The sequence below is a fragment of the Protopterus annectens genome, chromosome 3.part0 (genome assembly GCF_019279795.1).
Source record: "Protopterus annectens isolate FY-2018-M chromosome 3.part0, PAN1.0, whole genome shotgun sequence".
Taxonomy (NCBI): Eukaryota; Metazoa; Chordata; order Ceratodontiformes; family Protopteridae; genus Protopterus; species Protopterus annectens.
In genome coordinates, this window is record NC_056731.1 from 1,641,535,443 (window position 1) to 1,641,557,562 (window position 22,120).

The following is a 22,120-nucleotide window of genomic DNA, read 5'->3' on the forward strand; positions in this document are numbered from 1 at the left end:
TCTTAAGTATTTATAAAATGGTTTTATTTTAGGCTCAATATCTTTACATAAATTCTATTCAAAAATTCCTGATTGTGTTTGGCACTATGTTTAATCTGTCTGTTCAGTCAGTTTGTTTAATTTCAGTTTTCAAAGCTATAATTCAACCTTGTTTTTATTTCTTGTATTTTTTCTCTCATCTTAATTATCTCGTTCTTATAGAAATATACCCTCCTGACCTTGGGTGCCTAGATCCTGATGTTACACACTTTTTATTTATTTATTTTTTCCACTCAAACAATTCCCCTTTCAAAACTTGCCTCATTCCTTCTGCAGTCTTTCCAATTAATGTATCAGTTCAATTAGTTTTACATAGTGATTTCAGTATGGCAGAATTATCTTGTAGTCATTTAACCTATACATTCCCATGATCACTGCATATCAGAGCTAGTAAAAGTTAACATTAAGTAACAATTTCTGTAGGAACACAATGTTCAGTATGCTCCGTTCCCTGGTAGGCATATTTATATTTTGCAGCAATTGCTCCTGAATATATTTAGTAAACAATCTCCTTACTGTTTTAGAATCAATAATATTTCAATCTGTTTCTGGCTAATTTGAACCCCCAACTACTTTTATTTTTCTCCCCTTTGTTTCATGCAAGAAAATCTACAATTTTTTCTAGGTTATCAGCACTTGACCTTGGTTGTCTATACTCTCCAGCAACTGTATCTATTCCAGGGTTGTTGTTACTGTCAAAGTTACACAGTTCACAATATTGGTATTTTCAAACCTGTAATAATCACAAGTCTCACGACAATCTTTAATCAGTATCACAACACCTCCACCTGATTTTATGTTGGAATGCCTGTTACCTTAAAACATTTATACTGACATCACTGGTTTCCAGTCATTGTTCTTTAACCATGTTTCTTAGACAATAACATCAATCTTATGCAAATGTAGCATTTCCAATAAAAAGCTTTATTACTAATGCTTCTACCATTAACAACCATAATGCTTCTAGCATTAACAACCAGTAGAGATAAATCAGAGATTGACCCGCAGTTGTGGTGCTGCTGTAGCATCACCTCACAGTAAGATGCTGTCCGGTTCGACTCTCAGCTAGAGTGTCTTCTGCGTGGAGATATGCGTGAATGGGCATACCTTCGTTGAAGGTTGTGCGTCAGGGCTGGTAACTCGGCACGTAAAAATCAACTACCAATCAGTAGCGGACCGGAGTTCGTTGTGGCAGCCCCTAACCGGGAAAAGCCAAAAGACGCAACAAGAGATAAATCTGAGATTGATCTACCTGAACTGTTAAACTTCTGACCTGCCAAAATCCTGTCATGTATTAGTCAAATACTGCTAATATATATGCTAAAAAAAATTATCCTCCCTTGTTTTGACAACTGGATTCCATCCTGCCTAAATGGGTCTACTTCAGAAGACTGAAAAAGCAAAAAGCTGAATCCTAAAATACTGAAGGATGGAATTTGACCCTTGTTCACTGTTGTGTGATCTTGGAGGTGGTACATATAATTATCAGGGGGTAGGCAGGCTTGCCACCTGCATTAAAATGTTTTCAGTATTTTGAGTTTTCAGTATTCTGGGATTCAGTCTTTTGGTTTTTCAGTCTTCTGAAGTAGACCCACCTAAACACATCCATCCGTGCTTGACCAAAATTTGGCTTCAACGTCCTACAACTTTCCACCTTGCTTATTTGTTATGTAGGTATTTACCCCCAAAATCTTTTCATTCATGTCTATCTGGCTCTTTTTTTCTGTAAGTGACTTATGAAAAATAAATCCTAACACCTGTACAAGCTATGGTAGCTAATAGGGCTTCAAGTTCCCTACCAATAGTCAGTGATTCCTTGAAGAGGAGATCATCTGAACCAATATGAATAAAAACAGCTCCATACTTCCCTTACATTACAGCATTCAAAAGCCCTAGTCACATCCAGAATATTTGCTCTCGGCAGGCAAAAAAACTATTTGATATTCATTACCATCACTGCAAAGGTTAGTATCAGTTCCTCTACTAACTGAATCTCCAAATACTAGTGCATCATTTCAAACCAGATTTGAAAAATCGCTCACTTCTAACACAGTAAACTCTTTTGTTCTATCAACTGATACAAAATAATGACTGTTATCACCATTAGTCTTATTAATTTCACTATTTTCACTGTTTGAAAGTATACAATTCTCATTTGCCTGGTCTCCATATTCTCTACTTTATTAGCATATGATGTTGCAATAAGGCTGAATGAATGCTGTAAGAAAGCATTCAACCACAGAAAGCCAAACTCAGGAGCAGAAGCACAGTGAAGGCAGTGCCCACCTGCATGGTGAATTTCCTGACAATTCCATGTGCTACAGGCTGTAGTAACAATAAGCTGCAATCCACTGGACACAAGTTCCAAATTTAATGGCAACCCAAGAGCATGGTCTGGTTAAGCGACTTCTTTAGAGGTACACAGCAGGTAAACAGAGGCTGAGGGAATCATACTCCCTGCTACAGTTGTAGGAAGCAGCTCATTAACAGTGCCTTACTCCTCAGCACTACCTGCTATTAATATTTATCACGCGAGTTGAAGATATGTGAATTACTGTTAAATCAAGCAATGCTTTCATACTGTAGTTATCAGGCAGCAAGTCTTACAGACCTTTCATTCATTTGCACACTGGATAGCAACTTTCCTACTGAAATGGAGTGCCACAAGTAAGCATATGCTCAAATACACTGAAATGAATATTTATGGTACCTGACTCTCCAGTTCTTACCATCTGCTTCACAAGTATTTAAAATTCTTTATACTATTGTACAATTTTGGCCCTTGAAGCTCAAGCCACACCAGTCTGTTTCACAATTATTTAAAATTCTTAAACTGTAATAAGACACAAAATAGTGTCATGTTCCATGCAATACTTTGCATCTTTAAAAAAAATTACATCTGCATGCTAGCTACTGTTCCCAGATTAACTGATTAGTGTATACACATATATACATGAATGTATGCGTGTGGGCATGTGTATCTTTTTTTTTTTTTTTTTTTTAAGATGCTGAAAGTTGTAATAAATTCAAGGCTTAATTTTTTATGCCAAGTTATTCTATGACAATGTTAAAATGTTGCAAATTTAGCAGCAGTTTCAGAAAACGATTCCACTTACGCATTTTTTCGTTCCAAGTTCTGAAGATTTCCTTTGAGGCTGTTGTAAGCAGATGCTCTTGTTTTAAGGTCATTGTCAATCTGCGTTACTTGCTATAAATTAAATGAAGAAAATGAAGTTCAATGATTTTTAGTGCATCAGTTGTGAGTAAGCTATAACAGATGATTTCAGAATAAAGACAGTCAGCAGTTTTCCATTAACTTACTATTTTGGGCTTCTTCTTGAATCATCTAGGGCCAAATTCCAAAAGACAGGCTCTCAGTGTAAAAGTCTGTCCCAATTCCAGAAGACTTGCTTTCTATGTAAGCGACTTACACTGGTGTAAGGCCAAGCTATAAGGCAGGCTTACTCTTCAGTAACTTGCTTTCTATGTAAGCAACTTACTCTGGTGTAAGGCCTAGCTATAAGGCAGGCTTACTCTTTAGTAAGTCACTTATGTAGACAGCAAGTCTTTTGGAATCAGGGAAAGCTTATACTGGAGTAAGTCATTTTTTAATACTGTACAAGGCTGAAGAAATGTGCCAGAAAAGACAGGTTAAACAAATGCTGACTTTTGAATTCTGATAACTGCAAAAATAAACCTAATGATAAAGCTACATTAGGGAACATCATTTGAAATGTGCCATGGCCCAGCTTCACTTCTTCACTATTTGAGTTGGTTTACAAAGTCCAGGAATCTCTGGGTCTGCAAGTTCCATATACTCTAGAATTCCCAGTTTAGTGAGGGGTAAATAAAGTCACCCATGAATATGGCACCGCATTGAATAGTCTCCAGTAAGTTTCTATATATGTGATAAGGGTTACCTAGGTCATAAAGAGACATATAGCTTTCAAGGATATGGTATGGAACTTTGCCTAATGACATTTAGACATGGAGAAGCTCAAGTGCATTATCCAGATTAACCAGCCTTGAGGTATGTTTGTTTCTGATGTAAATCAATCAAGACACCAACACCTTTAGTCCCTTGCCTGTGCAGGAACTAAACGGACCAGAAGCTGGTATAAATATGTGGAAGGCATTGTAGCCCTGCACTGCCAGGGTGCTCTCAATGGCTTTAAATCATGTCTCAGTATGTGCACAAATGTCTATATTTTCCAGGGTGAGAAGAGCATGGAGGGAGTGGAGTTTTGTATTTAAACATTTGGCATTGCAGTAACACATTTGGATTTTTTTGGGATGGTTTTACAGTGTCATTAGGTTTGTCAGTTTGGCATGTCTAAAAAAAAGGCATTATGAGAACAACAATGTTTTAGCCAATATTCAAAAGCCTAGAAAAGACAGGTGCATACTATCTTTGACAAAATAGTGTGATCTGCTGGCCATTTCATAGGTGGTTACTAGGCTATTAATCTGAAGGTCTTTATAAGCCTCGCCATGTGTACCCAATATAATATTAGAGAAACCCAATATAAAGGATCTTGCCTAAACTTGAGATCGTAGTTAATGATGACTGTCCATATCTAGGAGGGTCACAGGTGAAATCCCAAGCAGAATTTACTGTTTTCTATCCAGTCATCCAGGCTATACTTAAACAGGGACATGGAGGGGCTCTGTTTGATGTGAATTGGTAGCCTATTCCAGAGGAGTGGCAACCTCAGGGACATATCTCTCTCTCCAGCAGGTCCTACTTATGTCACAGGCCAGGTTAAGGTCCCTGGAACAGGTGACCCTTGTCCCATCTGACTAATGGATGTGCAGCATTTCCATTAGGTTTGGATTCAAGATTGCTGTATAGGCCTTACATATCTCCTCTAAGTAGTCTGTATGCTACTGAGTACAGTGACAGTGACTTCAGTCTGTCAGTGTATGACTGTGCTGGAGTTCCTGAATCTTCTTGGTTAGAAATCTCGGATGTCTCTCTCAAGTTGCTGCAGGTGCCTGGTAAGGTACATACTAAAGGGAGCACTGCACTCAGTTATTGGCCTGATGAGGATAGAGTAAAGAGAAGTTATGACCTCTTTCACTCTTGAGGCAATGCCTTTGCTAATGAGGTGTGTGACATAGAATGCCTTGCTTACCACAGCAGACACATGGTGGTCAAAGTTTAAGCTACAGTGAACTTGTGTTCCCAAATCTCTCAGTACTGAGTTGTTACTTAGGGTATTATTTATGTGATGGTCTGCAGGAATACCGATTTTAACAAAGGGGATAATGATGCATTTTTTAGCACTGAGAGTGAGTCCATGGCTTTGGTACAAATCACTGGTTTGCGCAAGTCCCTCGAAGTATAGTGACATCGTTTGGGGATTCAATCATTGCACCTAATTTGCAGTTGTCAGCAAACAGTCAGCTGCAGCCTCTCTGTTTTGGCCTGAACTTCGGAGAAGTATATTTTAAACAATAGGGGACCCAGCACTGACCCCTGTGGAACCCCACTGGTGACAGGTCTGCTAGTTGAGGTAAAGTCCCCAACTTTGACCGAGTGTGATCTATCAACGAACCCATGTGGCAACATAAGGGCTGATATTCAACTGAGACAGTTTATCAAAGATGGCCAAATATGGGATTGTGTTGAAGGCCTTGGCTAAGTCAAGGTATGCTGTATGCACAAATCTGCCTTTGTCTATGACTCTGGTGATGTTTTCGAAGAAGTCCACCAAGGTTAACAGGATTACTGGCCTCAAACAAATACCCTAAACTCCAGCTTTACTCCATAGCATATTGCCTACTCTGAGGTGATCTCTGCCTAACATATAAAGCTATGTCAAACCCAGAGCTGTTGGACATGCTACACCTAAAGAAATCCCAATCCCTCCAAGCTACATGCTCTAGGGACCTAAACCTTGTCACCACAATAAACAAGACATGCTGGAGGGATAGATTCCTGTCCCAGAGACATCCCATACTCTGGAACAGGCTACTCATCTATGTCAAGCAAAGTTCTTCATTAGCACTCAAGAAAAATCTTGACGAGTGTATGGGAAATAGGAAATACACCCCAGGGATCACTTCTGTGTCTCAGCTCGACAGTGGCACAGGAAAATAACTTTCTTGGGTGGCATAAGCCAGAGAACCTTGTTGGCTAGGCTTGCGTAGGCCCTTGGGCCGATAGCCTAGTACCTACCTATGAACCTATAAGTTAAGCTCTAAGAGTACACTGCATGTATATAAGGATCCTGTACCAAGTCACTCTAATAAGCCTTGAGACTGTTTAGTCACACTTACCAACTGGATAATAATATTGCACAGTAATAATTGGACACCCTTTTAAGGGCCTTTGGGTAGCTGATAATATTAGCAGGGTGGTGGCAAGTGATTACTACCGTATAGTCTGGGTAAAAGGGGCACAACTGGAGAACCTGTGCCAGCCTTCCCCAGAAGTGTCTCTGGGGTTGTATAACCTCTTATCTCAAAGTGTGTGTGTAAGCTACTTGGGCAGGGACACGAAGCACTGGTTGGACAGAGAGGGTACTGAAGATTTTAGCTTGTCCAGCTAGGCTGAGATCTAGACCCTATAGCTGTGCCAGTGGGGAGTCTTATTGGGGACCTGGGGAGCAAGGGTGCGACCAGCCCCAGACTTACTGTGATCTCTGTGTGTTCTTAAGGGAAATTGTACTTTACTGTGTGTATTTGTTATCCTTTCCTCATATATGAGTTGGTGTTAGTGGTGAGCACTGAGGCTTCTTGATTGCTAGGCCAAGGCACAGGCGTCACATATTAACTAGTGGCAGTGGTTGGGATAGCCACCTCACATATTGTTTGGCAGTGGTGGGATACCCACATCAGATATTAATTAGTTGGCAAATACTAATTGGCTTGCAGTGGTGTGGGTAGAGTGCATCCTGTAGCTTTTGTACAGTGAGCTTTGAAGGTGTTGCAGCGAATACTCAAGAGTTCAGATCACAATTGTTTTATTTTTTTTGTTAGCTTAGTTAGTCAGCGTGAGCAGGCAGCATGTCAGCAGAGGAGTATGAAAAGCTGACAAGGGGCCAGCTGGCGGAGATGTGCCAGGCTAGGGGACTGGTGCATAGAAACCTGACTAAGGCAGAACTGGCTGCAGCCTTGGTTACAGCTGCATCAGAAAACAGCAACCAAGAGGACAATCAAACTGGCAGTGGAGATATAATTCTCTCAGAGAATGGAAAGCTCAACCTTTCTGCAGTGGACTTAAAAATCCAGCTGGAGCTAAAGAGACTTGAGTTGGAGGCCAGCCATGTGGAATTAGAAGCAAATGAGAGACTGCGACATTTGCAGGCTGTGGAGAATGAGAAACTGTAACATCTGGAAGCTGAGAAACAAGAAAAGCAGAGGCAGCATGAGATGGAGATGCTGACTCTTCGCCAGAGTTATGGAGGTAATGGGGAGGGAGTAACTGGACCCCAGAAGCACAAAGGTCAGTAAATTTCTTCCGCAGTTTAAAGAGGGGGATAATTTTGATAGTTTCATTCATATGTTTGAGAGGGTATGTAAACAGTATGAAGTTGACCAAGGGCTCTGGGTATGGTTCCTGACCCCCTTACTCCATGGTAAAGCCGTAAATGCATTAGCTAAAATGTCTGACGTTGCATGTTTTGATTATACTGCTGTAAAGAAATGTCTTTTGAATGTTTTAATCTAAACCCTGAAATGTATAGGAAAAAGTTTCGTGAGCACAGATGCAAGGCAGAAGAAAGTGTGTGTGAATCTGTTGCTGAATTGAGCACTTATTTCCATAGGTGGGTGAGTGAATGTCAGGTCACCACTTTTGAAGGGCTGGCAGACCTTTTGGTGAGGGAACAAGCTCTTAGCACTTTGCCTGAGGACATGAGGATCTGGTCAGCTGATAGACAATGTACTTCTTCAGATGAGTTGGGGATGAAGGGAGACCTATACCTGCCAAGCAGGGCAGCCCTGCACAGGAAAGGGACCCCCAGTACTGCTCATGGATCTAAAGGAACCCATGGTGGGCAGCACAGACTGCCACAACAGAATCTGCTAGTAGCAGGGGAAGCCACTAGTCCAGGTATACGTCCAGAAGCTAGGGTTAAATGTTTTGAATGCAACCAGTGGGGCCATGAGGCATACAGGTGTACATGGAGGCAAGGTGGGGAACCAAAGGTGAGGGAGCCAGTAAGTGGGAAAGACAAATTGCCAATAGTAGGGTGTCTTGAGACAACAGGGGTACTAAACTCCCATCCTGCAGATGTCCTGAGGGGAAAGAATGTGGATGAGGCAGTACCATGTGCTTACGCAGTTGCACACAATGAGGCTAGGAGACAAGCATGTGGGTCTGGTAGCCTGGGGGAGACCCAGACAGACTGCATACTTGCAGCCAGGACTGCTGAGGTGGGTACTTCAGGGAGGGAGCTACTCTGCAGTAGTGAAACTGAAGGTGAGCCACAGCTGCTTGTGGGTACTGATGCTCCCTTGGACAGAGTGATTGCAAAGGTACAGGTGAGTAGTAGTACTCAGGCTGACAGTGAGGCACCACTGTCAGAGGATGCCAGACTTCCTGTGCAAGGGGAGCTGGATAGGGTTACAAGGAGAGAGTTGAGACAGGCTCAGCTCTCAGACCCTACATTGCAAGTCCTGAGGGAGGCACCGGATTCTCAAGGAAAGGGGCAATCTGTATACTGGGACAAAGGGTTACTATACAGACAGTGGACCCCTGATGGAGGGCTAGAAGGTGAGAGAGTACAGCAGTTGGTAGTGCCCAGAGCCTACCGTCGGGCACTTCTAGCCATAGCCCACGATATTCTCTTTGCAGGTCATATGGGCATAAAACGTACAAAGAGGAGTATTATGCAGAACTACTGGCCTGGAATTTCCAGAGATGTAACAGGGTACCGCAGAACCTCTGAGCAGTGCCAAAAGGTAGACAAGGTGAGAGCTCCTTTGATGCCTTTGCTTGTGACTGAGGAGCCATTTCAGAGGGTAGCTACGGATATTGTGGGTCCTCTGAATACCCTAAGTTTCACAGGGAAAAAGTATATCCTAGTGGTAGTGGATTATGCTACACGATACCCTGAGGCAGTGGCTTTGTCCTCCATTGAGGCAGAGAAGCTGGCAAATGCTTTGTTAGAGATTTTCAGCAGGGCAGGATTCCCAAAAAAAATACTGACCGACAGAGGTGCCGATTTCATGTCAGACCTGCTGGCTTGTCTGTGGAAGTCCTGTGGGGTAAAGCACATGAAGACCACCCCCCTACAATCCCCAGACTAATGGTCTTGTTGAGAGGTTAAACTCTGCAATCAAGTCCACGCTACGGGCATTTGCAGATGAGCTTAAGAGGGAGTGGGACAAATATTTGTCCCATCTGTTGTTTGCTAAGAGAGAGGTTCCCCAGAAATCCATGTTTTTCACCCTTTGAGTTGCTGTATGGGCATAGGGTGAGGGGACCTCTAGATTTAATTTGAGATGAGTGGGAAGGTGAGTTCAAGTCTCACAAGGAGTCTGTTGTGGCATACGTCCTAAACCTCAGGACAAGGCTCAGGGAACTCATGGACTTAGCCCAGGAGAACCTGGCAGAAGCCCAACAACATGAAAAGGTGTGGTATGACAGGAATGCTCGAGAGTATGCTGTGGGGCAGCAGGTAATGGTTCTCATTCCTATCAAGACACAACACGCTGCAAGCAGCTTGGGAGGGACCCTACAAGGTGGTAAGAAAGGTAATAAGAAGTTATGTACTCACCATAACGTTCCATCTGAGTAGGTGGCTTCATTTGTCTGCAACCTGTGGGTCTTGGATCCGATATCGGATCCGAGCCGGCAACTATTTATACAGCTATGGATCAGAGCTCCTAGCTCCTCCCCTCACCCATAATCCTCTGCCAACCCCAAATGACCTCAGATCAAGTTTGCCCTCCTATATATACCTAAAAAGGTATCCCAACAGGAAAAGGCAGGAATAATACCACCAACTAACTCTTCTGAAGGCCAGGGGGAAGGAGGGGGGGATGGTTGCAGCCAAATGAAGCCACCTACTCAGATGGAACGTTATGGTGAGTAAATAACTTCTTAATCTGGAGTAGGGACTTCATTTGTCAGCAACCTGTGGGACAGTCTCCCCAGCTACCTGGATCTTGGGCAGCCATCATGGAAGGATGTTCCGGAGCACTGCGGAGCCAAAGGATGCTCTCCCTCTGGAAATGATGTCCAGTTTGTAGTAGTTAATAAAGGTATGAGATGAGGCCCAAGTGGCTGCCGAGCAAATAACATCCAAGGGGACTCTAGATCTGAATGCAGTAGAAGTAGATATGGAACAAGTGGAATGTGCGCAAACTCTTTGAGGTGCGGGCCTCCCAGAAGCCCCATAAGCTAAAAGGATACATTGGGAAATCCAGTGTGATAAGGTGACCTTCAAAACGGCTTCACCCAAACTGAATTTGGCAAAGTAAATGAACAGCTGATCAGATTGTCTGTGACCAGCAGTCCTATGAATATAGAAATGCAGCTGCCTGTGCACATCTAAGGAATGCAGCTTGTATTCTCCTTTATTTTGATAATTAGGGAAGAAAACAGGAAGGTTAATGGGCTGATTGATATTGGTTTCTGAGGCCACCTTAGGCAAGAAAGATGGATTGGTCCTGAGGTACACTCTATCCTGATGAAAAACCAAGTAAGGGGGTTTTACGGAAAGAGCTTGAAGTTCCGAAACTCTTTTCGCAGAAGTGATGGCTACCAGGAATGCTGTTTTCCAAGACAGGTATTTAAGATCAGCCGAGGCAGCTGGTTCAAAGGGAGAAGCAGTCAAGGCCTGAAGAACTAGCAATAGGTCCCAATGGGGTATGGCTTCTTTGATAGGGGGCCTGAGCAGAAAAGTACCCTTGAGGAAGGTTTAGCTGACATCAAAGGACCTATGTCGTGTCCTACATGGTAATGGGAGATGGCTGCCAATTGTACCTTGAGTGTCGAACAGCTAGCCCCTTGCTGAAAAAGCCCGGTAAGGAAGTCCAAAACGGAAGTTAGCGGAGCAGTGAAGGGGTCCAGATTATGATGTTCCACCCAGACGGAGAAGCGCTTCCATTTACTGCGGTAAATCTTCCTGGTGGAAGGTTTATGCGCTGCCACCAAGATGGCTTTGACTGGTGAAGAGATACCGGGAGTCCTAATTAAGAGTGGAACTGGAGCAGCCCAGCTGTCAGCTTCAGGTTGTCCAGATTCGGGGTCGGTAAGCCTGATGGGTGGGATATCAGATCCGGGCTGGGATCCAGAATCCAGGGAGGATTCACCAAGTGAGACCACAGGTAAGGGAACCAAGTTTGTTGAGGCCAGAATGGGGCAATGAGGATCATTTTGCACCCCAACCGAGAGGCTTTCTGTAACATCTTTAGCATCAGGGGTAAAGGAGGATAGGCATAAAGTAGACCGGGCGGCCAAGCATGCACTAGAGCATCTCTCGGGGCTTCCCCTGGTGGGGAAATTAGGGTGAAGAAGCTGTCGCATTTCGTATTTGAGGGAGAGGCAAAAAGATCGCAGCAGGGTTGCCCCCATTTTGCAAAAATCCACTTCGCTATTCGGGAGTTGAGAGACCACTCGTAAGGGGAAAGAATAGTGTGGCTGAGTTTGTCCGCCAGAATGCTGGACCGTCCCGGAATGTGCGTTGCGATCAAAAAGCGGTTGGTGGAGATCGCCCATTCCCACACTCTCATGGCCTCTCGGCAGAGAGGATAAGACCTGGTTTCCCCCTGTTTGTTGATATACCAGACAACTGACATGTTGTCCGTCTGTATCATAATAGTTCCTACGGGAAGAAGGTTGTGAAGTGCTTGCAACGCCAACAGCACTGCCCTCATCTCCAGAACATTGATATGCAGGGAGGTCTCTGTGTCGTTCCATGTGCCTTGGACTGTTCTGCTTGAGCAATGCCCCCCCCCCACCCAAGGAGAGAAGCATCCGTGGTCACCATGACGAGAGGAGGTGGAGCGCAGAAGGGGCGGCCTGTACGGAGGTCTGGGGAATGAAGCCACCATAACAGGGCCCTCCTGCAAGCCTTGCTGATAGAGACAAGGTGACTGAGAGGAAGAAGCTGGAAGGACCATTGTACTTGGAGGGTCCACTGTAGTACCCTCATGTTTAGGTGAGCGCATGGAAGGAGTGTTACTGCTGCTGCCATAGAGCCCAGTGCCCTCAGGACCAAATCCGCGGGTGGAGCTTCTGATTGGAGGATGGCCCGCACATGTAAACTCAGATTCTGTAGTCGTTCCGAAGTGAGGTAGGCTCGCAGACTTCTCGTATCTAATCTGGCCCCTATGAAGTCTATCACTTGTGTCGGAGCAAGGGAGGATTTGTCCATATTGATCGTGATGCCTAACTGGGGGGCTAGGCAGAGAAAAAAATCTCTGGCTGAGCAGAGTAGATGCCTTGTTGGGGCGGTCAGGAGCCAGTCGTCCAGGTACGGGAAGACCTGCATTCCATGAAGTCTCAGGTGGGCCACTATCACTGCTAAAACTTTGGTGAACACCCTGGGGGGCTGTGGTGAGGCCAAAGGGAAGGACCCTGAACTGATAGTGGCTGGCTCCCAGCCGGAAGCGGAGAAACCTCCTGGATTGTCTGTCCATTAAAATGTGGTAGTATGCATCCTTGAGGTCTATTGAGCACATCCAGTCGTTCTCCTGCAACAGAGGGAGAATGGATTGAAGAGTGACCATTCTGAATTTCTCCTTGGTTATGGACAGGTTCAAGAGGGAAAGGTCTAGAATTGGTCTCAGGTCCCCCGTCTTTTTTGGCACCAGAAAGAACCTGGAGTAAAACCCTAATCCAAGCTGGTCTGGGGGGATGGGTTGGATGGCCCTTTTTTCTAGCAGCTGCTGGATTTCTGCGGCTGCAGCCTCCTCTGATTGCGTGGTACATCGGAGAGGTTCTTGAGTCTGGGAACATGTAGCATAGGGATTTTGTAACCTATGGATATAATCCGAAGCACCCAGCGGTCTGAAGTGATGGACTCCCATGCCCCCAGACTGCCTCCAGAGTGGAGCAGTCAGGCAATCCTTCAGGGCTGTTGCGTGGGCCGATCAGAGAAGGATTCTCTGGACCCAAAATTTCTCGGTGCCCCTCTGCCTCTAGGGCAGCATCCTCCCTGTCCTCCTCTGCCACGAAGGACTGGTTGTCCGGAGCAGGTTGGGAATGTTGCGATTTCCAGAATCACATCATCTTCTGTCCCTTTTGGTTCTTGTAAAAGGACCTCTGGGGAGCAGAGAAGCGGACTCCGATGGCAGACAACGTCTTCCCGTCCTTCTCGCTCTGGACAAGTGTCTCGCGAATGGTCTTGCCAAACAAAGCAGAACCATCAAAGGGGGCATTAGCAAAGGACGCCTTGAAGGGCTCCGCGAAGTCACAATGTCGGAGCCAGGCCTGGCATCTCATAACTAGGCCCGCTCCGCTAGCTCTAGCGGCTCCCTCAGTTGCGTGAGACAACAGCCGCATAGAGGTATTAGAAACAGATCTCAGAGTGGCCATACGAGTGGAGTACATTTGCTTGTTTTCCGCAGACATGAACTCCGGGGGGAAGCAGCGTATTCCTTGATAAGATCCCGCTGCATCCTGATGACATGTGCCATGTAGTTCAGAGACCTTACCGAGAAGGTCGCTGAACTGAATACCCACTTCCCAAGGCAATCCATCAAGCGAGACTCCTTGCTCGGAGGATGGACCGAGGGGCTCTCCTGAGCTAGTTCCCTCTTCGTGGCTGCCGCCATCAACATGGCATCGACAGGGGGACCCTTGCTCCAATGGGGCCGGTCTGCGGGGGGCTCAAAATCCTATCCGGGCGCTTGGGGATTGGCTCCACAGTGTCCGGCTCCTTCCACGCCCTGGTGGTCACAAGGTCCACCAGGGGGTCGGCCGGAGGGGACACCCAAGAGGTAGACTGGCCTGCTTCGAATGCCTCCAGGAACACGGACTCATCAGAGGAAGCCTTGGGGGCAGACCACCCCCCCCTGAGCCTGAGCATTTCCATGATGTCTCCAAAGAAGACATCCTCAGGGGGTGACCTTGGGGAGCCTTCCCCTTCATCCAAGTCCGTGTCCTCTGTTAAGGACTCGGGGGAGTCCACGTGCCTCCTCTTACACTTATGCTTGCGAGGCACTTCCTCGTGGGGGCTGTCTGAGGAGATCTCACCAGCAATGTCTTGTTCCAAAGGAACAACCTGGGACATCGAAGCAGGCTGTCCCTGTGGCCGGGTGATGGCAGCCTGACCCAGCAGAGAGGGAGTGCAGGGCGGAGCCAAGACAAGGGCCTGAGGTCTGGATGCTCTCGACAGAGCCCTCTCCACTACATCGAAGGCAGAGGGGGAGCCGCTCTCCCTGGGCTCTGAGAGCATACTCCCACTCGGATCCGACGAAGGGATTGGAACCGGTGCCGGGACCATTGGATCCGAGGGACCAGTGTGCTCCAACCTGGACGGAGCCGAAGGCACACTGAATCCCTTGGATCCGAAGCTCGGGCCATGGCTCCGAGAGGTCGGATCAGACGATGGAACAGACAAACTCGAGGGTATGGTCGGATCCGAAGTACCCAGTACTGTCGGCGCTGACCCACCCCCAGCTCCAACGATGCCTGGCTCCAAGCGCTCCAAACCCGGAAAGCGGGTTGGAGAAGGAGCTATCGGAGCAAAAAAGGGTGTCGAGCTCGGGGGGGGGGGCAGGAGCACTCCCATATGCAGCTGGGCCTGGATGAACCTTCTCATCATCATCCGGTCCAAGTCTGCATCAGACAGGCTGTAAGTGGATCTCGACGAAGCCACCGAGGCAGGCCTGGAGTGCTGCCTCGATGACCTCGACGGAGACTGGGTCTCCTCCTCCTCCTCCGGTCCCGGGGAGAAGCAAGGTGATCGGAGCCAAGGAGGAGGAGACTTGGAAGCCATGGAGGGAGAAGCCCGCTTAGCGGGGGGGGGGCCTGAAGCGGAGGCCTCAGCCCACCGCTTGTGGTGCTTCTCCCTCCCGTTTCTCCCTCCTGGTCTCCCTGTTCTCTGGCACTTTAGTGGGAGTTTGAATCCCGGCCGGAGGAAGGGGGGCATGAGTGGCCACCACCACAAGCTGAGGAGGTGCCACAGGAGTAGTGGAGGCCGAAGCCGACTCCGGGGGCAAAAGTCCCGCCAGGACCAGCTTCGACCTCCGCTCTTTCAGTGCCCTGGGGTTGAACCCTGCACAAATCGTGCATCCTGAGGACAGGTGCTCAACCCCAAGGCACCGAACACACAGAGTGTGGCCATCCCCTGGGGAGAGCTTATGGCCACACTCGGTGCATTTAGAAAAAATAGGCTTTGGGGCCTCTGACATGTCCCTAAACTAAGAAACACTACACAAACACACAAGGCACCAAATGCAAACACACACAATCACACACTAATGACCAGCGAGGGGAGGGTAACACTAAAAAATTTAAAAAAGAACAGACTAAAGGGAAGCCTAATACACACACACTAATTACTGACAGAAAAAAAGGCTAGAGAGATAAAATGGAAACACTTATCTCAATAATCGCCAGGAGCTCAAAATCCAGCTGACACACTCTAGAGCGGCAAACTAGATCTGAGGTCATTTGGGGTTGGCAGGGGATTATGGGTGAGGGGAGGAGCTAGGATCTCAGATCCATAGCTGTATAAATAGTTGCCGGCTCGGATCCAATATCGGATCCAAGACCCACAGGTTGCTGACAAATGAAGTCCCTATTCCAGATGTGATGTTAACTACATGGTGGAACTGCTAGACAGACGGCAGGGGCACAAACTGTACCATGTTAACATGATGAAACCTTACCATGATAGGGAGGCCCTTGTGCTGCACATTTGCAGTGGACTGCAAGAGGAGTTTGACGGAGATCTGGGGAGTGATCTCCTCAGTGAGGCTCGGGCTAACACCTCAGTGGAAGGGGTAACAATGTCCCAGCAGCTATCTCCTACCTAGGTTCAAGAAATCCAAGCAGTGTTGCAGGAATTTGGGGACATGTTCACTGGGAAAAGTACAGTTTTGTACCTACCATAAATGTAGATGTTCGAAGATCCACATTGCTGCAGTCCTAACACTTGGGTAGTCCGCTGTCCCAGTCGGCCCGAATACCAAAGTATATGGCTGACGTCAGTCAAGGCGCATTAGTCTGACGTCAGGACGTCAGGGTACAAATGCGCATGACCGACGTCATATCCTCAGTCTTTTCTTGCCCCAGATGTCAGAAGACCCTAAAACGATAAGGCCAAAACCCAAAAAACACCAAACACTCTTGTACCCAATATATATACAATATATACAAATTTACAAAGGTACAACCCCACCCACACAACCACCCCTAAACACAGAGGGGAAGGAGGGAGGGTAAATTGGACTGCAGCAATGTGGATCTTCGAACATCTACATTTATGGTAGGTACAAAACTGTACTATGTTCTTCATCCCACATTGCTGCAGTCCTAACACTTGGGTAGAATCCCAAAGCAGAGGTAAGGGAGGCTGGCAAATCATAAGGAAGCAGGGGCTGTCAACATGCCCTGCAAAATAGCCGTGGCAAAACCAGCCCTGGATTTAGAGTAGAGAGGAAGGTGGTAGTGCTTAGAGAAAGTATGCACTGAACTCCAAGTAGCTGCCTCCAAAATATCCTTAGTTGCCACCCCCCTTAGAAATGCTGTAGAAGTGGCAGTAGCCCTAGTGGAATGAGGCCTAATCCCAGCTGGAATCTCCTTGCCATGATGGGAATAACAAAATGTAATGCAAAACCCAATCCACTTAGAAATAGTTTGTTTTGACACAGGCTTGCCCTGAGAACTCAAAGCAAAAGAAACAAACAACTGCTGAGACTGCCTAAAAGCCTTAGTCCTGCTTAAATAATAACGCAACTGCCTGTGTACATCTAAAGTGTGCAAAACCTTTTCCCCCTTATTTTGGGGATCTGCATAAAAAGTAGGCAAATGAATAGTTTGGTTTAAAGCCACACTAGAAACCACCTTAGGCATAAAGGAAGGATTAGTACATAATGATACCCTGTCCTTATGGAAAATCAAAAAAGGCTCAACCGCCATAAGGGCCTGCAATTCAGAAACCCTTCTTGCAGAAGTAATGGCCAACAAAAAGCAGTCTTCCATGACAAGTATTTCAATTCAGCAGTAGCACTTGGGCTCAAAAGGTTGTAGAGTAAGTTTCTCCAACACAAAATTGAGATCCCAAGCAGGAGTAGGAGCTCTACGTTGGGGTCTTATATTCTTTGCCCCTCTAAGAAATTGCTTGAACAAAGGATGAGAAAACAATGGTGGGTCACAATCATAGTGAGCTGAAATTGCTGCAGCATGAATCTTAATGGAAGAGAAAGACAAACCTTTGTCTAATAACTCAGTAAGATATTGAAGAGCCACACTCAAATTAGGCTCAGAAACCTCCAAATCCTTTGCTGCACTCAGAAAAATGGAAGAGATTTTTGTTTTGGAGTACACTTTCCTTGTACTAGGTCTTCTGGCTTCCATAATCACATTCAAAACTTGTTGAGGAAGTTGAGACCTGCTGTGTTTCAAAACAGAATATGCCAGGCTGTCAGATGAAGAGTGTGAAGCTTGACATTGAGTAGATGACCGTCCCTCTGAGACAATAGGTGTGGAATCAAAGGTAAAGGCCATGGAGGCTTCCTTACCAGACTCCTTAGTAATAGGTACCAGTGTTGCCGAGGCCAATCTGGAGCTATTAAAATCATCCTTGGCTTGTCTTGTCTGACCTTTAGGAGTACCTTTGGGAGAAGAGGCAGAGGTGGAAAGGCATACACATGAAGATTTGTCCAACTGAAAGAAAGAGCATCCACTTTCCAAGCTGTGTGATGAAACCTTTTTGTGCAAAACTTTGGCAGCTGGTGGTTCAGTGGAGAAGCGAACAGATCTATGTCTGGAGTTCCCCATGACACTGTCAATTTCCGAAATACATGAAGATCCAGTTTCCACTCGTGGGGATCCATGACTTGCCTGCTTAACACATCTGCTAAGGAGTTCTGTGCTCCCGGCAGAAACCTTGCCTGAAGAGTTAGTTGCAAGCTGAGCGCAGTCTCCCATAAAATCATTGCTTGCCTGCATAGAGGATAAGAATGTGTTCCCCCTTGTTTGTTGATGTACCACATGACAGTTGTGTTGTCTGTTAGAATCAACACCTGCCCTGGAAGAAGTAACTCCTTGAAAGCCATTAATGCAAACTGGACTGCTAACATCTCCTTCATGTTGATATGTAGATGCTGTAGTCTGGCAGGCCACTTGTCTTGTATCCACTTTCCATTCAGATGAGCTCCCCAAGCTATGTCTGAGGCATCTGTCGTTAGAATCTGACTCGCCTCTGGCGGGTCACAGAGAGTCCCTTGTTTAGGTGACATTCCTGAGCCCACCACAAAAATTCCTTTGAATGCAAGGTATTATTTGAATGACAGTGTCCAAATCCTGGCAGTGCTGTGTCCATACATTTTGAGGTACCATTGCAGCTTCCTCATATGCAGTTTGGCATTGGGAAGCACCAGAATACAAGATGCCATGAACCCTAGGCTTGAAGGACTGTCCTTGCAGTCAGCCGGACTGAAGAGATAGTTGATGGAAGTAAAGGGAAAGATTCTTTTGTTTGTCGGGTTAAAAAGGCCATCTGGGTTGCTGTATTCAGTCTCACACCCAGAAAGCACATGTCTTGAGAGGGTACTAGACTGGACTTTATTTCGTTCACAGAATACCCCAGGCATCTTAGCACTGGTATCACATATTCCAAATGCTGTAAAGGTCTTCTTTTTCTTGAGCCAGAATCAGGCAGTCGTCCAAGTAAGGATAGATTTGTATTCCTTTTAGCCTGAAGTAAGCTATCACTGGAGCCAGAACTTTTGTGAATACTCTGGGCTGTAGATAAGCCAAAGGGCAATGCAGAGAACTGATAATGGGAATTCCCAGCTCGAAAACGCAGATACTTCCTGCAACTTAGTCTGATAGGCACATGAAGGTAAGCCTCCTTGAGATCTAAAGTTACCATCCAGTGATCTTTGCCCAGTAGAGGTAAAAGCTGTTGTAACGTCAACATTTTGAACTTGGGAATGTCCAGATAAGTGTTGAGGATAGATAAATCCAAAATTGGTCTCCACGTGTTCCCCTTCTTTGGTACTAGGAACAGGCGAGAATAAAATCCTAGGCCCCTTTCTGGCACAGGAACCGCTGAATGGCCCCTATTTGGAGTAACAGAGAAATTTGCTTGTGAGCCTCTTTTCTTTGTAGAGGAGGAATGTCTGGCATGCCTTTGAAAGGAGGCAAGGTATGGAAATAAAACCTGTAACCGTTTTGAATGATATCCAATACCCATCTGTCCTGGGTAATTAAACTCCAATTTTCTTTGAAAAGTGCCAGCCTTCCTCCCAAAGGTGCTGCCAGAGGAGAAAGCACTGGCAGCTGAAAAGGCAGGTCATTGGGTCTGTTGCTAGGATGGACCGAGGGGCTCTCCTGAGCTAGTTCCCTCTTAAGTGGCTGCCGCCATCAACATGGCATCGACAGGGGACCCTTGCTCCAATGGGGCCGGCCCGCGGGGCTCAAAATCCTATCCGGCGCTTGGGGATTGGCTCCACAGTGTCCGGCTCCTTCCACCCTGGTGGTCACAAGGTCCACCAGGGGTCGGCCGAGGGACACCCAAGAGGTAGACTGGCCTGCAATGCCTCCAGGAACACGGACTCATCAGAGGAAGCCTTGGGGGCAGACCACCCCCCTGAGCCTGAGCATTTCCATGATGTCTCCAAAGAAGACATCCTCAGGGGTGACCTTGGGAGCCTTCCCCTTCATCCAAGTCCGTGTCCTCTGTTAAGGACTGGGAGTCCACGTGCCTCCTCTTACACTTATGCTTGCCGGCACTTCCTCGTGGGGGCTGTCTGAGGAGATCTCACCAGCAATGTCTTGTTCCAAAGGAACAACCTGGGACATCGAAGCAGGCTGTCCCTGTGGCGGGTGATGGCAGCCTGACCCAGCAGAGAGGGAGTGCAGGCGGAGCCAAGACAAGGGCCTGAGGTCTGGATGCTCTCGACAGAGCCCTCTCCACTACATCGGCCGAGGGGAGCCGCTCTCCCTGGGCCCGAGCCGAATCCCACTGGATCCGGCGAAGGGATTGGAACCCGGTGCGAGACCGTTGGATCCGAGGACCAGTGTGCTCCAACCTGGACAGAGCCAAAGGCACACTGAATCCCTCGGATCCGGCTCGGGCCACGCCCGAGAGGTCGGATCAGACGATGGAACCGACAAGCCTCGAGGATCACAGTGGGTTCGAAAACCCGGGATACGGTCGGTTCCGGTCTGGCACCCAGTACTGTCCGGGCTGCTGACCCACCCCAGCTCCAACGATGCCTGGCTCCAGCGCTCCAACCCGAAAGCGGGTTGGAGAGGAGCTATCGGAGCAAAAAGGGTGTCGAGCCCGGGGGGGGGGGGGAGGCAGGAGCACTCCCATATGCAGCTGGGCCTGGATGAACCTTCTCATCATCATCCGGTCCAAGTCTGCATCAGACAGGCTGTAAAGTGGATCTCGACGAAGCCACCGAGGCAGGCCTGGAGTGCCGCCTCGATGACCTCGACGGAGATCGGGTCTCCTCCTCCTCCGGTCCCGGGGAGAAGCAAGGTGATCGGAGCCAAGGAGGAGGAGACCTGGAAGCCATGGAGGGAGAAGCCTGCTTAGCAGGGGCGAGGCCTCGGCCCACCGCTTGTGGTGCTTCTCCCTCCGTTTCTCCCTCCTGGTCTCCCTGTCCTCCGGCGCTTTAGTGGGAGTTTGAATCCCGGCCGGAGGAAGGGGGGCAGGAGTGGCCACCACCACAGGCTGAGGAGGTGCCACAGGAGTAGTGGAGGCCGAAGCCGACTCCGGGGGCAAAAGTCCCGCCAGGACCAGCTTCGACCTCCACTCTTTCAGTGCCCTGGGGTTGAACCCTGCACAAATCGTGCATCCTGAGGACAGGTGCTCAACCCCAAGGCACCGAACACACAGAGTGTGGCCATCCGCTGGGGAGAGCTTATGACCACACTAGGTGCATTTAGAAAAAATAGGCTTTGGGGCCTCTGACATGTCCCTAAACTAAGAAACACTACACAAACACACAAGGCACCAAATGCAAACACACACAATCACACACTAATGACCAGCGGGAGGGTAACACTAAAAAATTTCAAAAAGAACAGACTAAAGGGAAGCCTAATACACACACACTAATTACTGACAGAAAAAAAGGCTATAGAGATAAAATGGAAACACTTATCTCAATAATCGCCAGGAGCTCAAAATCCAGCTGACACACTCTAGAGCGGCAAACTAGATCTGAGGTCATTTGGGGTTGGCAGGGGATTATGGGTGAGGGGAGGAGCTAGGAGCTCGGATCCATAGCTGTATAAATAGTTGCCAGCTCGGATCCGATATCGGATCCAAGACCCACAGGTTGCTGACAAATGAAATCCATATTCCAGATGTGATGTTAACTACATGGTGGAACTGCTAGGCAGACGGCAGGGGCACAAACTGTACCATGTTAACATGATGAAACCTTACCATGATAGGGAGGCCCTTGTGCTGAGCATTTGCAGTGGACTGCAAGAGGAGTTTGACGGAGATCTGGGGAGTGATCTCCTCAGTGATGCTCGGGCTAACACCTCAGTGGAAGGGGTAGCAATGTCCCAGCAGCTATCTCCTACCTAGGTTCGAGAAATCCAAGCAGTGTTGCAGAAATTTGGGGACATGTTCACTGGGAAACCAGGGTGCACCCACCTAGTACAGCACCACGTGGATACAGGACCCCAAAGGACTATTTGGCAGGCCTCTTATAGGGTGCCTGACAGAGTCAGACAGACCCTGAAGGAGGGGAGGTACAGGAGATTTTGGAACTAGGGCAGATTCAAGAGTCCAGCAGTCCCTGGGCCTCCCCAGTGGTGCTAGTGCCAAAGAAGGATGGCAGCATCAGGTTCTGTGTGGACTACAGGAAATCAAACAGTCACACAGAGTCGGATTCTCACCCCATGCCTAGGACAGATGAGGCCCTACAGCAGCTGGGTGGGGCTAAGTATCTTACAACCATTGATCTTACCAAGGGTTACTGG

General features: G+C 47.3%; 1 protein-coding gene across 1 annotated transcript in view; it reads right to left on the minus strand.

Moving 5' to 3' along the window:
• The window catches only part of ATP6V1C1 (ATPase H+ transporting V1 subunit C1), a 1,077,102-nt gene that overhangs the window by 466,025 nt on the left and 588,957 nt on the right, over positions 1–22,120 (minus strand). The window contains exon 6 of the mRNA XM_044065676.1: positions 3,156–3,247. Within this exon, the coding sequence (XP_043921611.1) occupies positions 3,156–3,247 (92 nt within the window). The remainder of the gene's footprint in view (positions 1–3,155; positions 3,248–22,120) is intronic.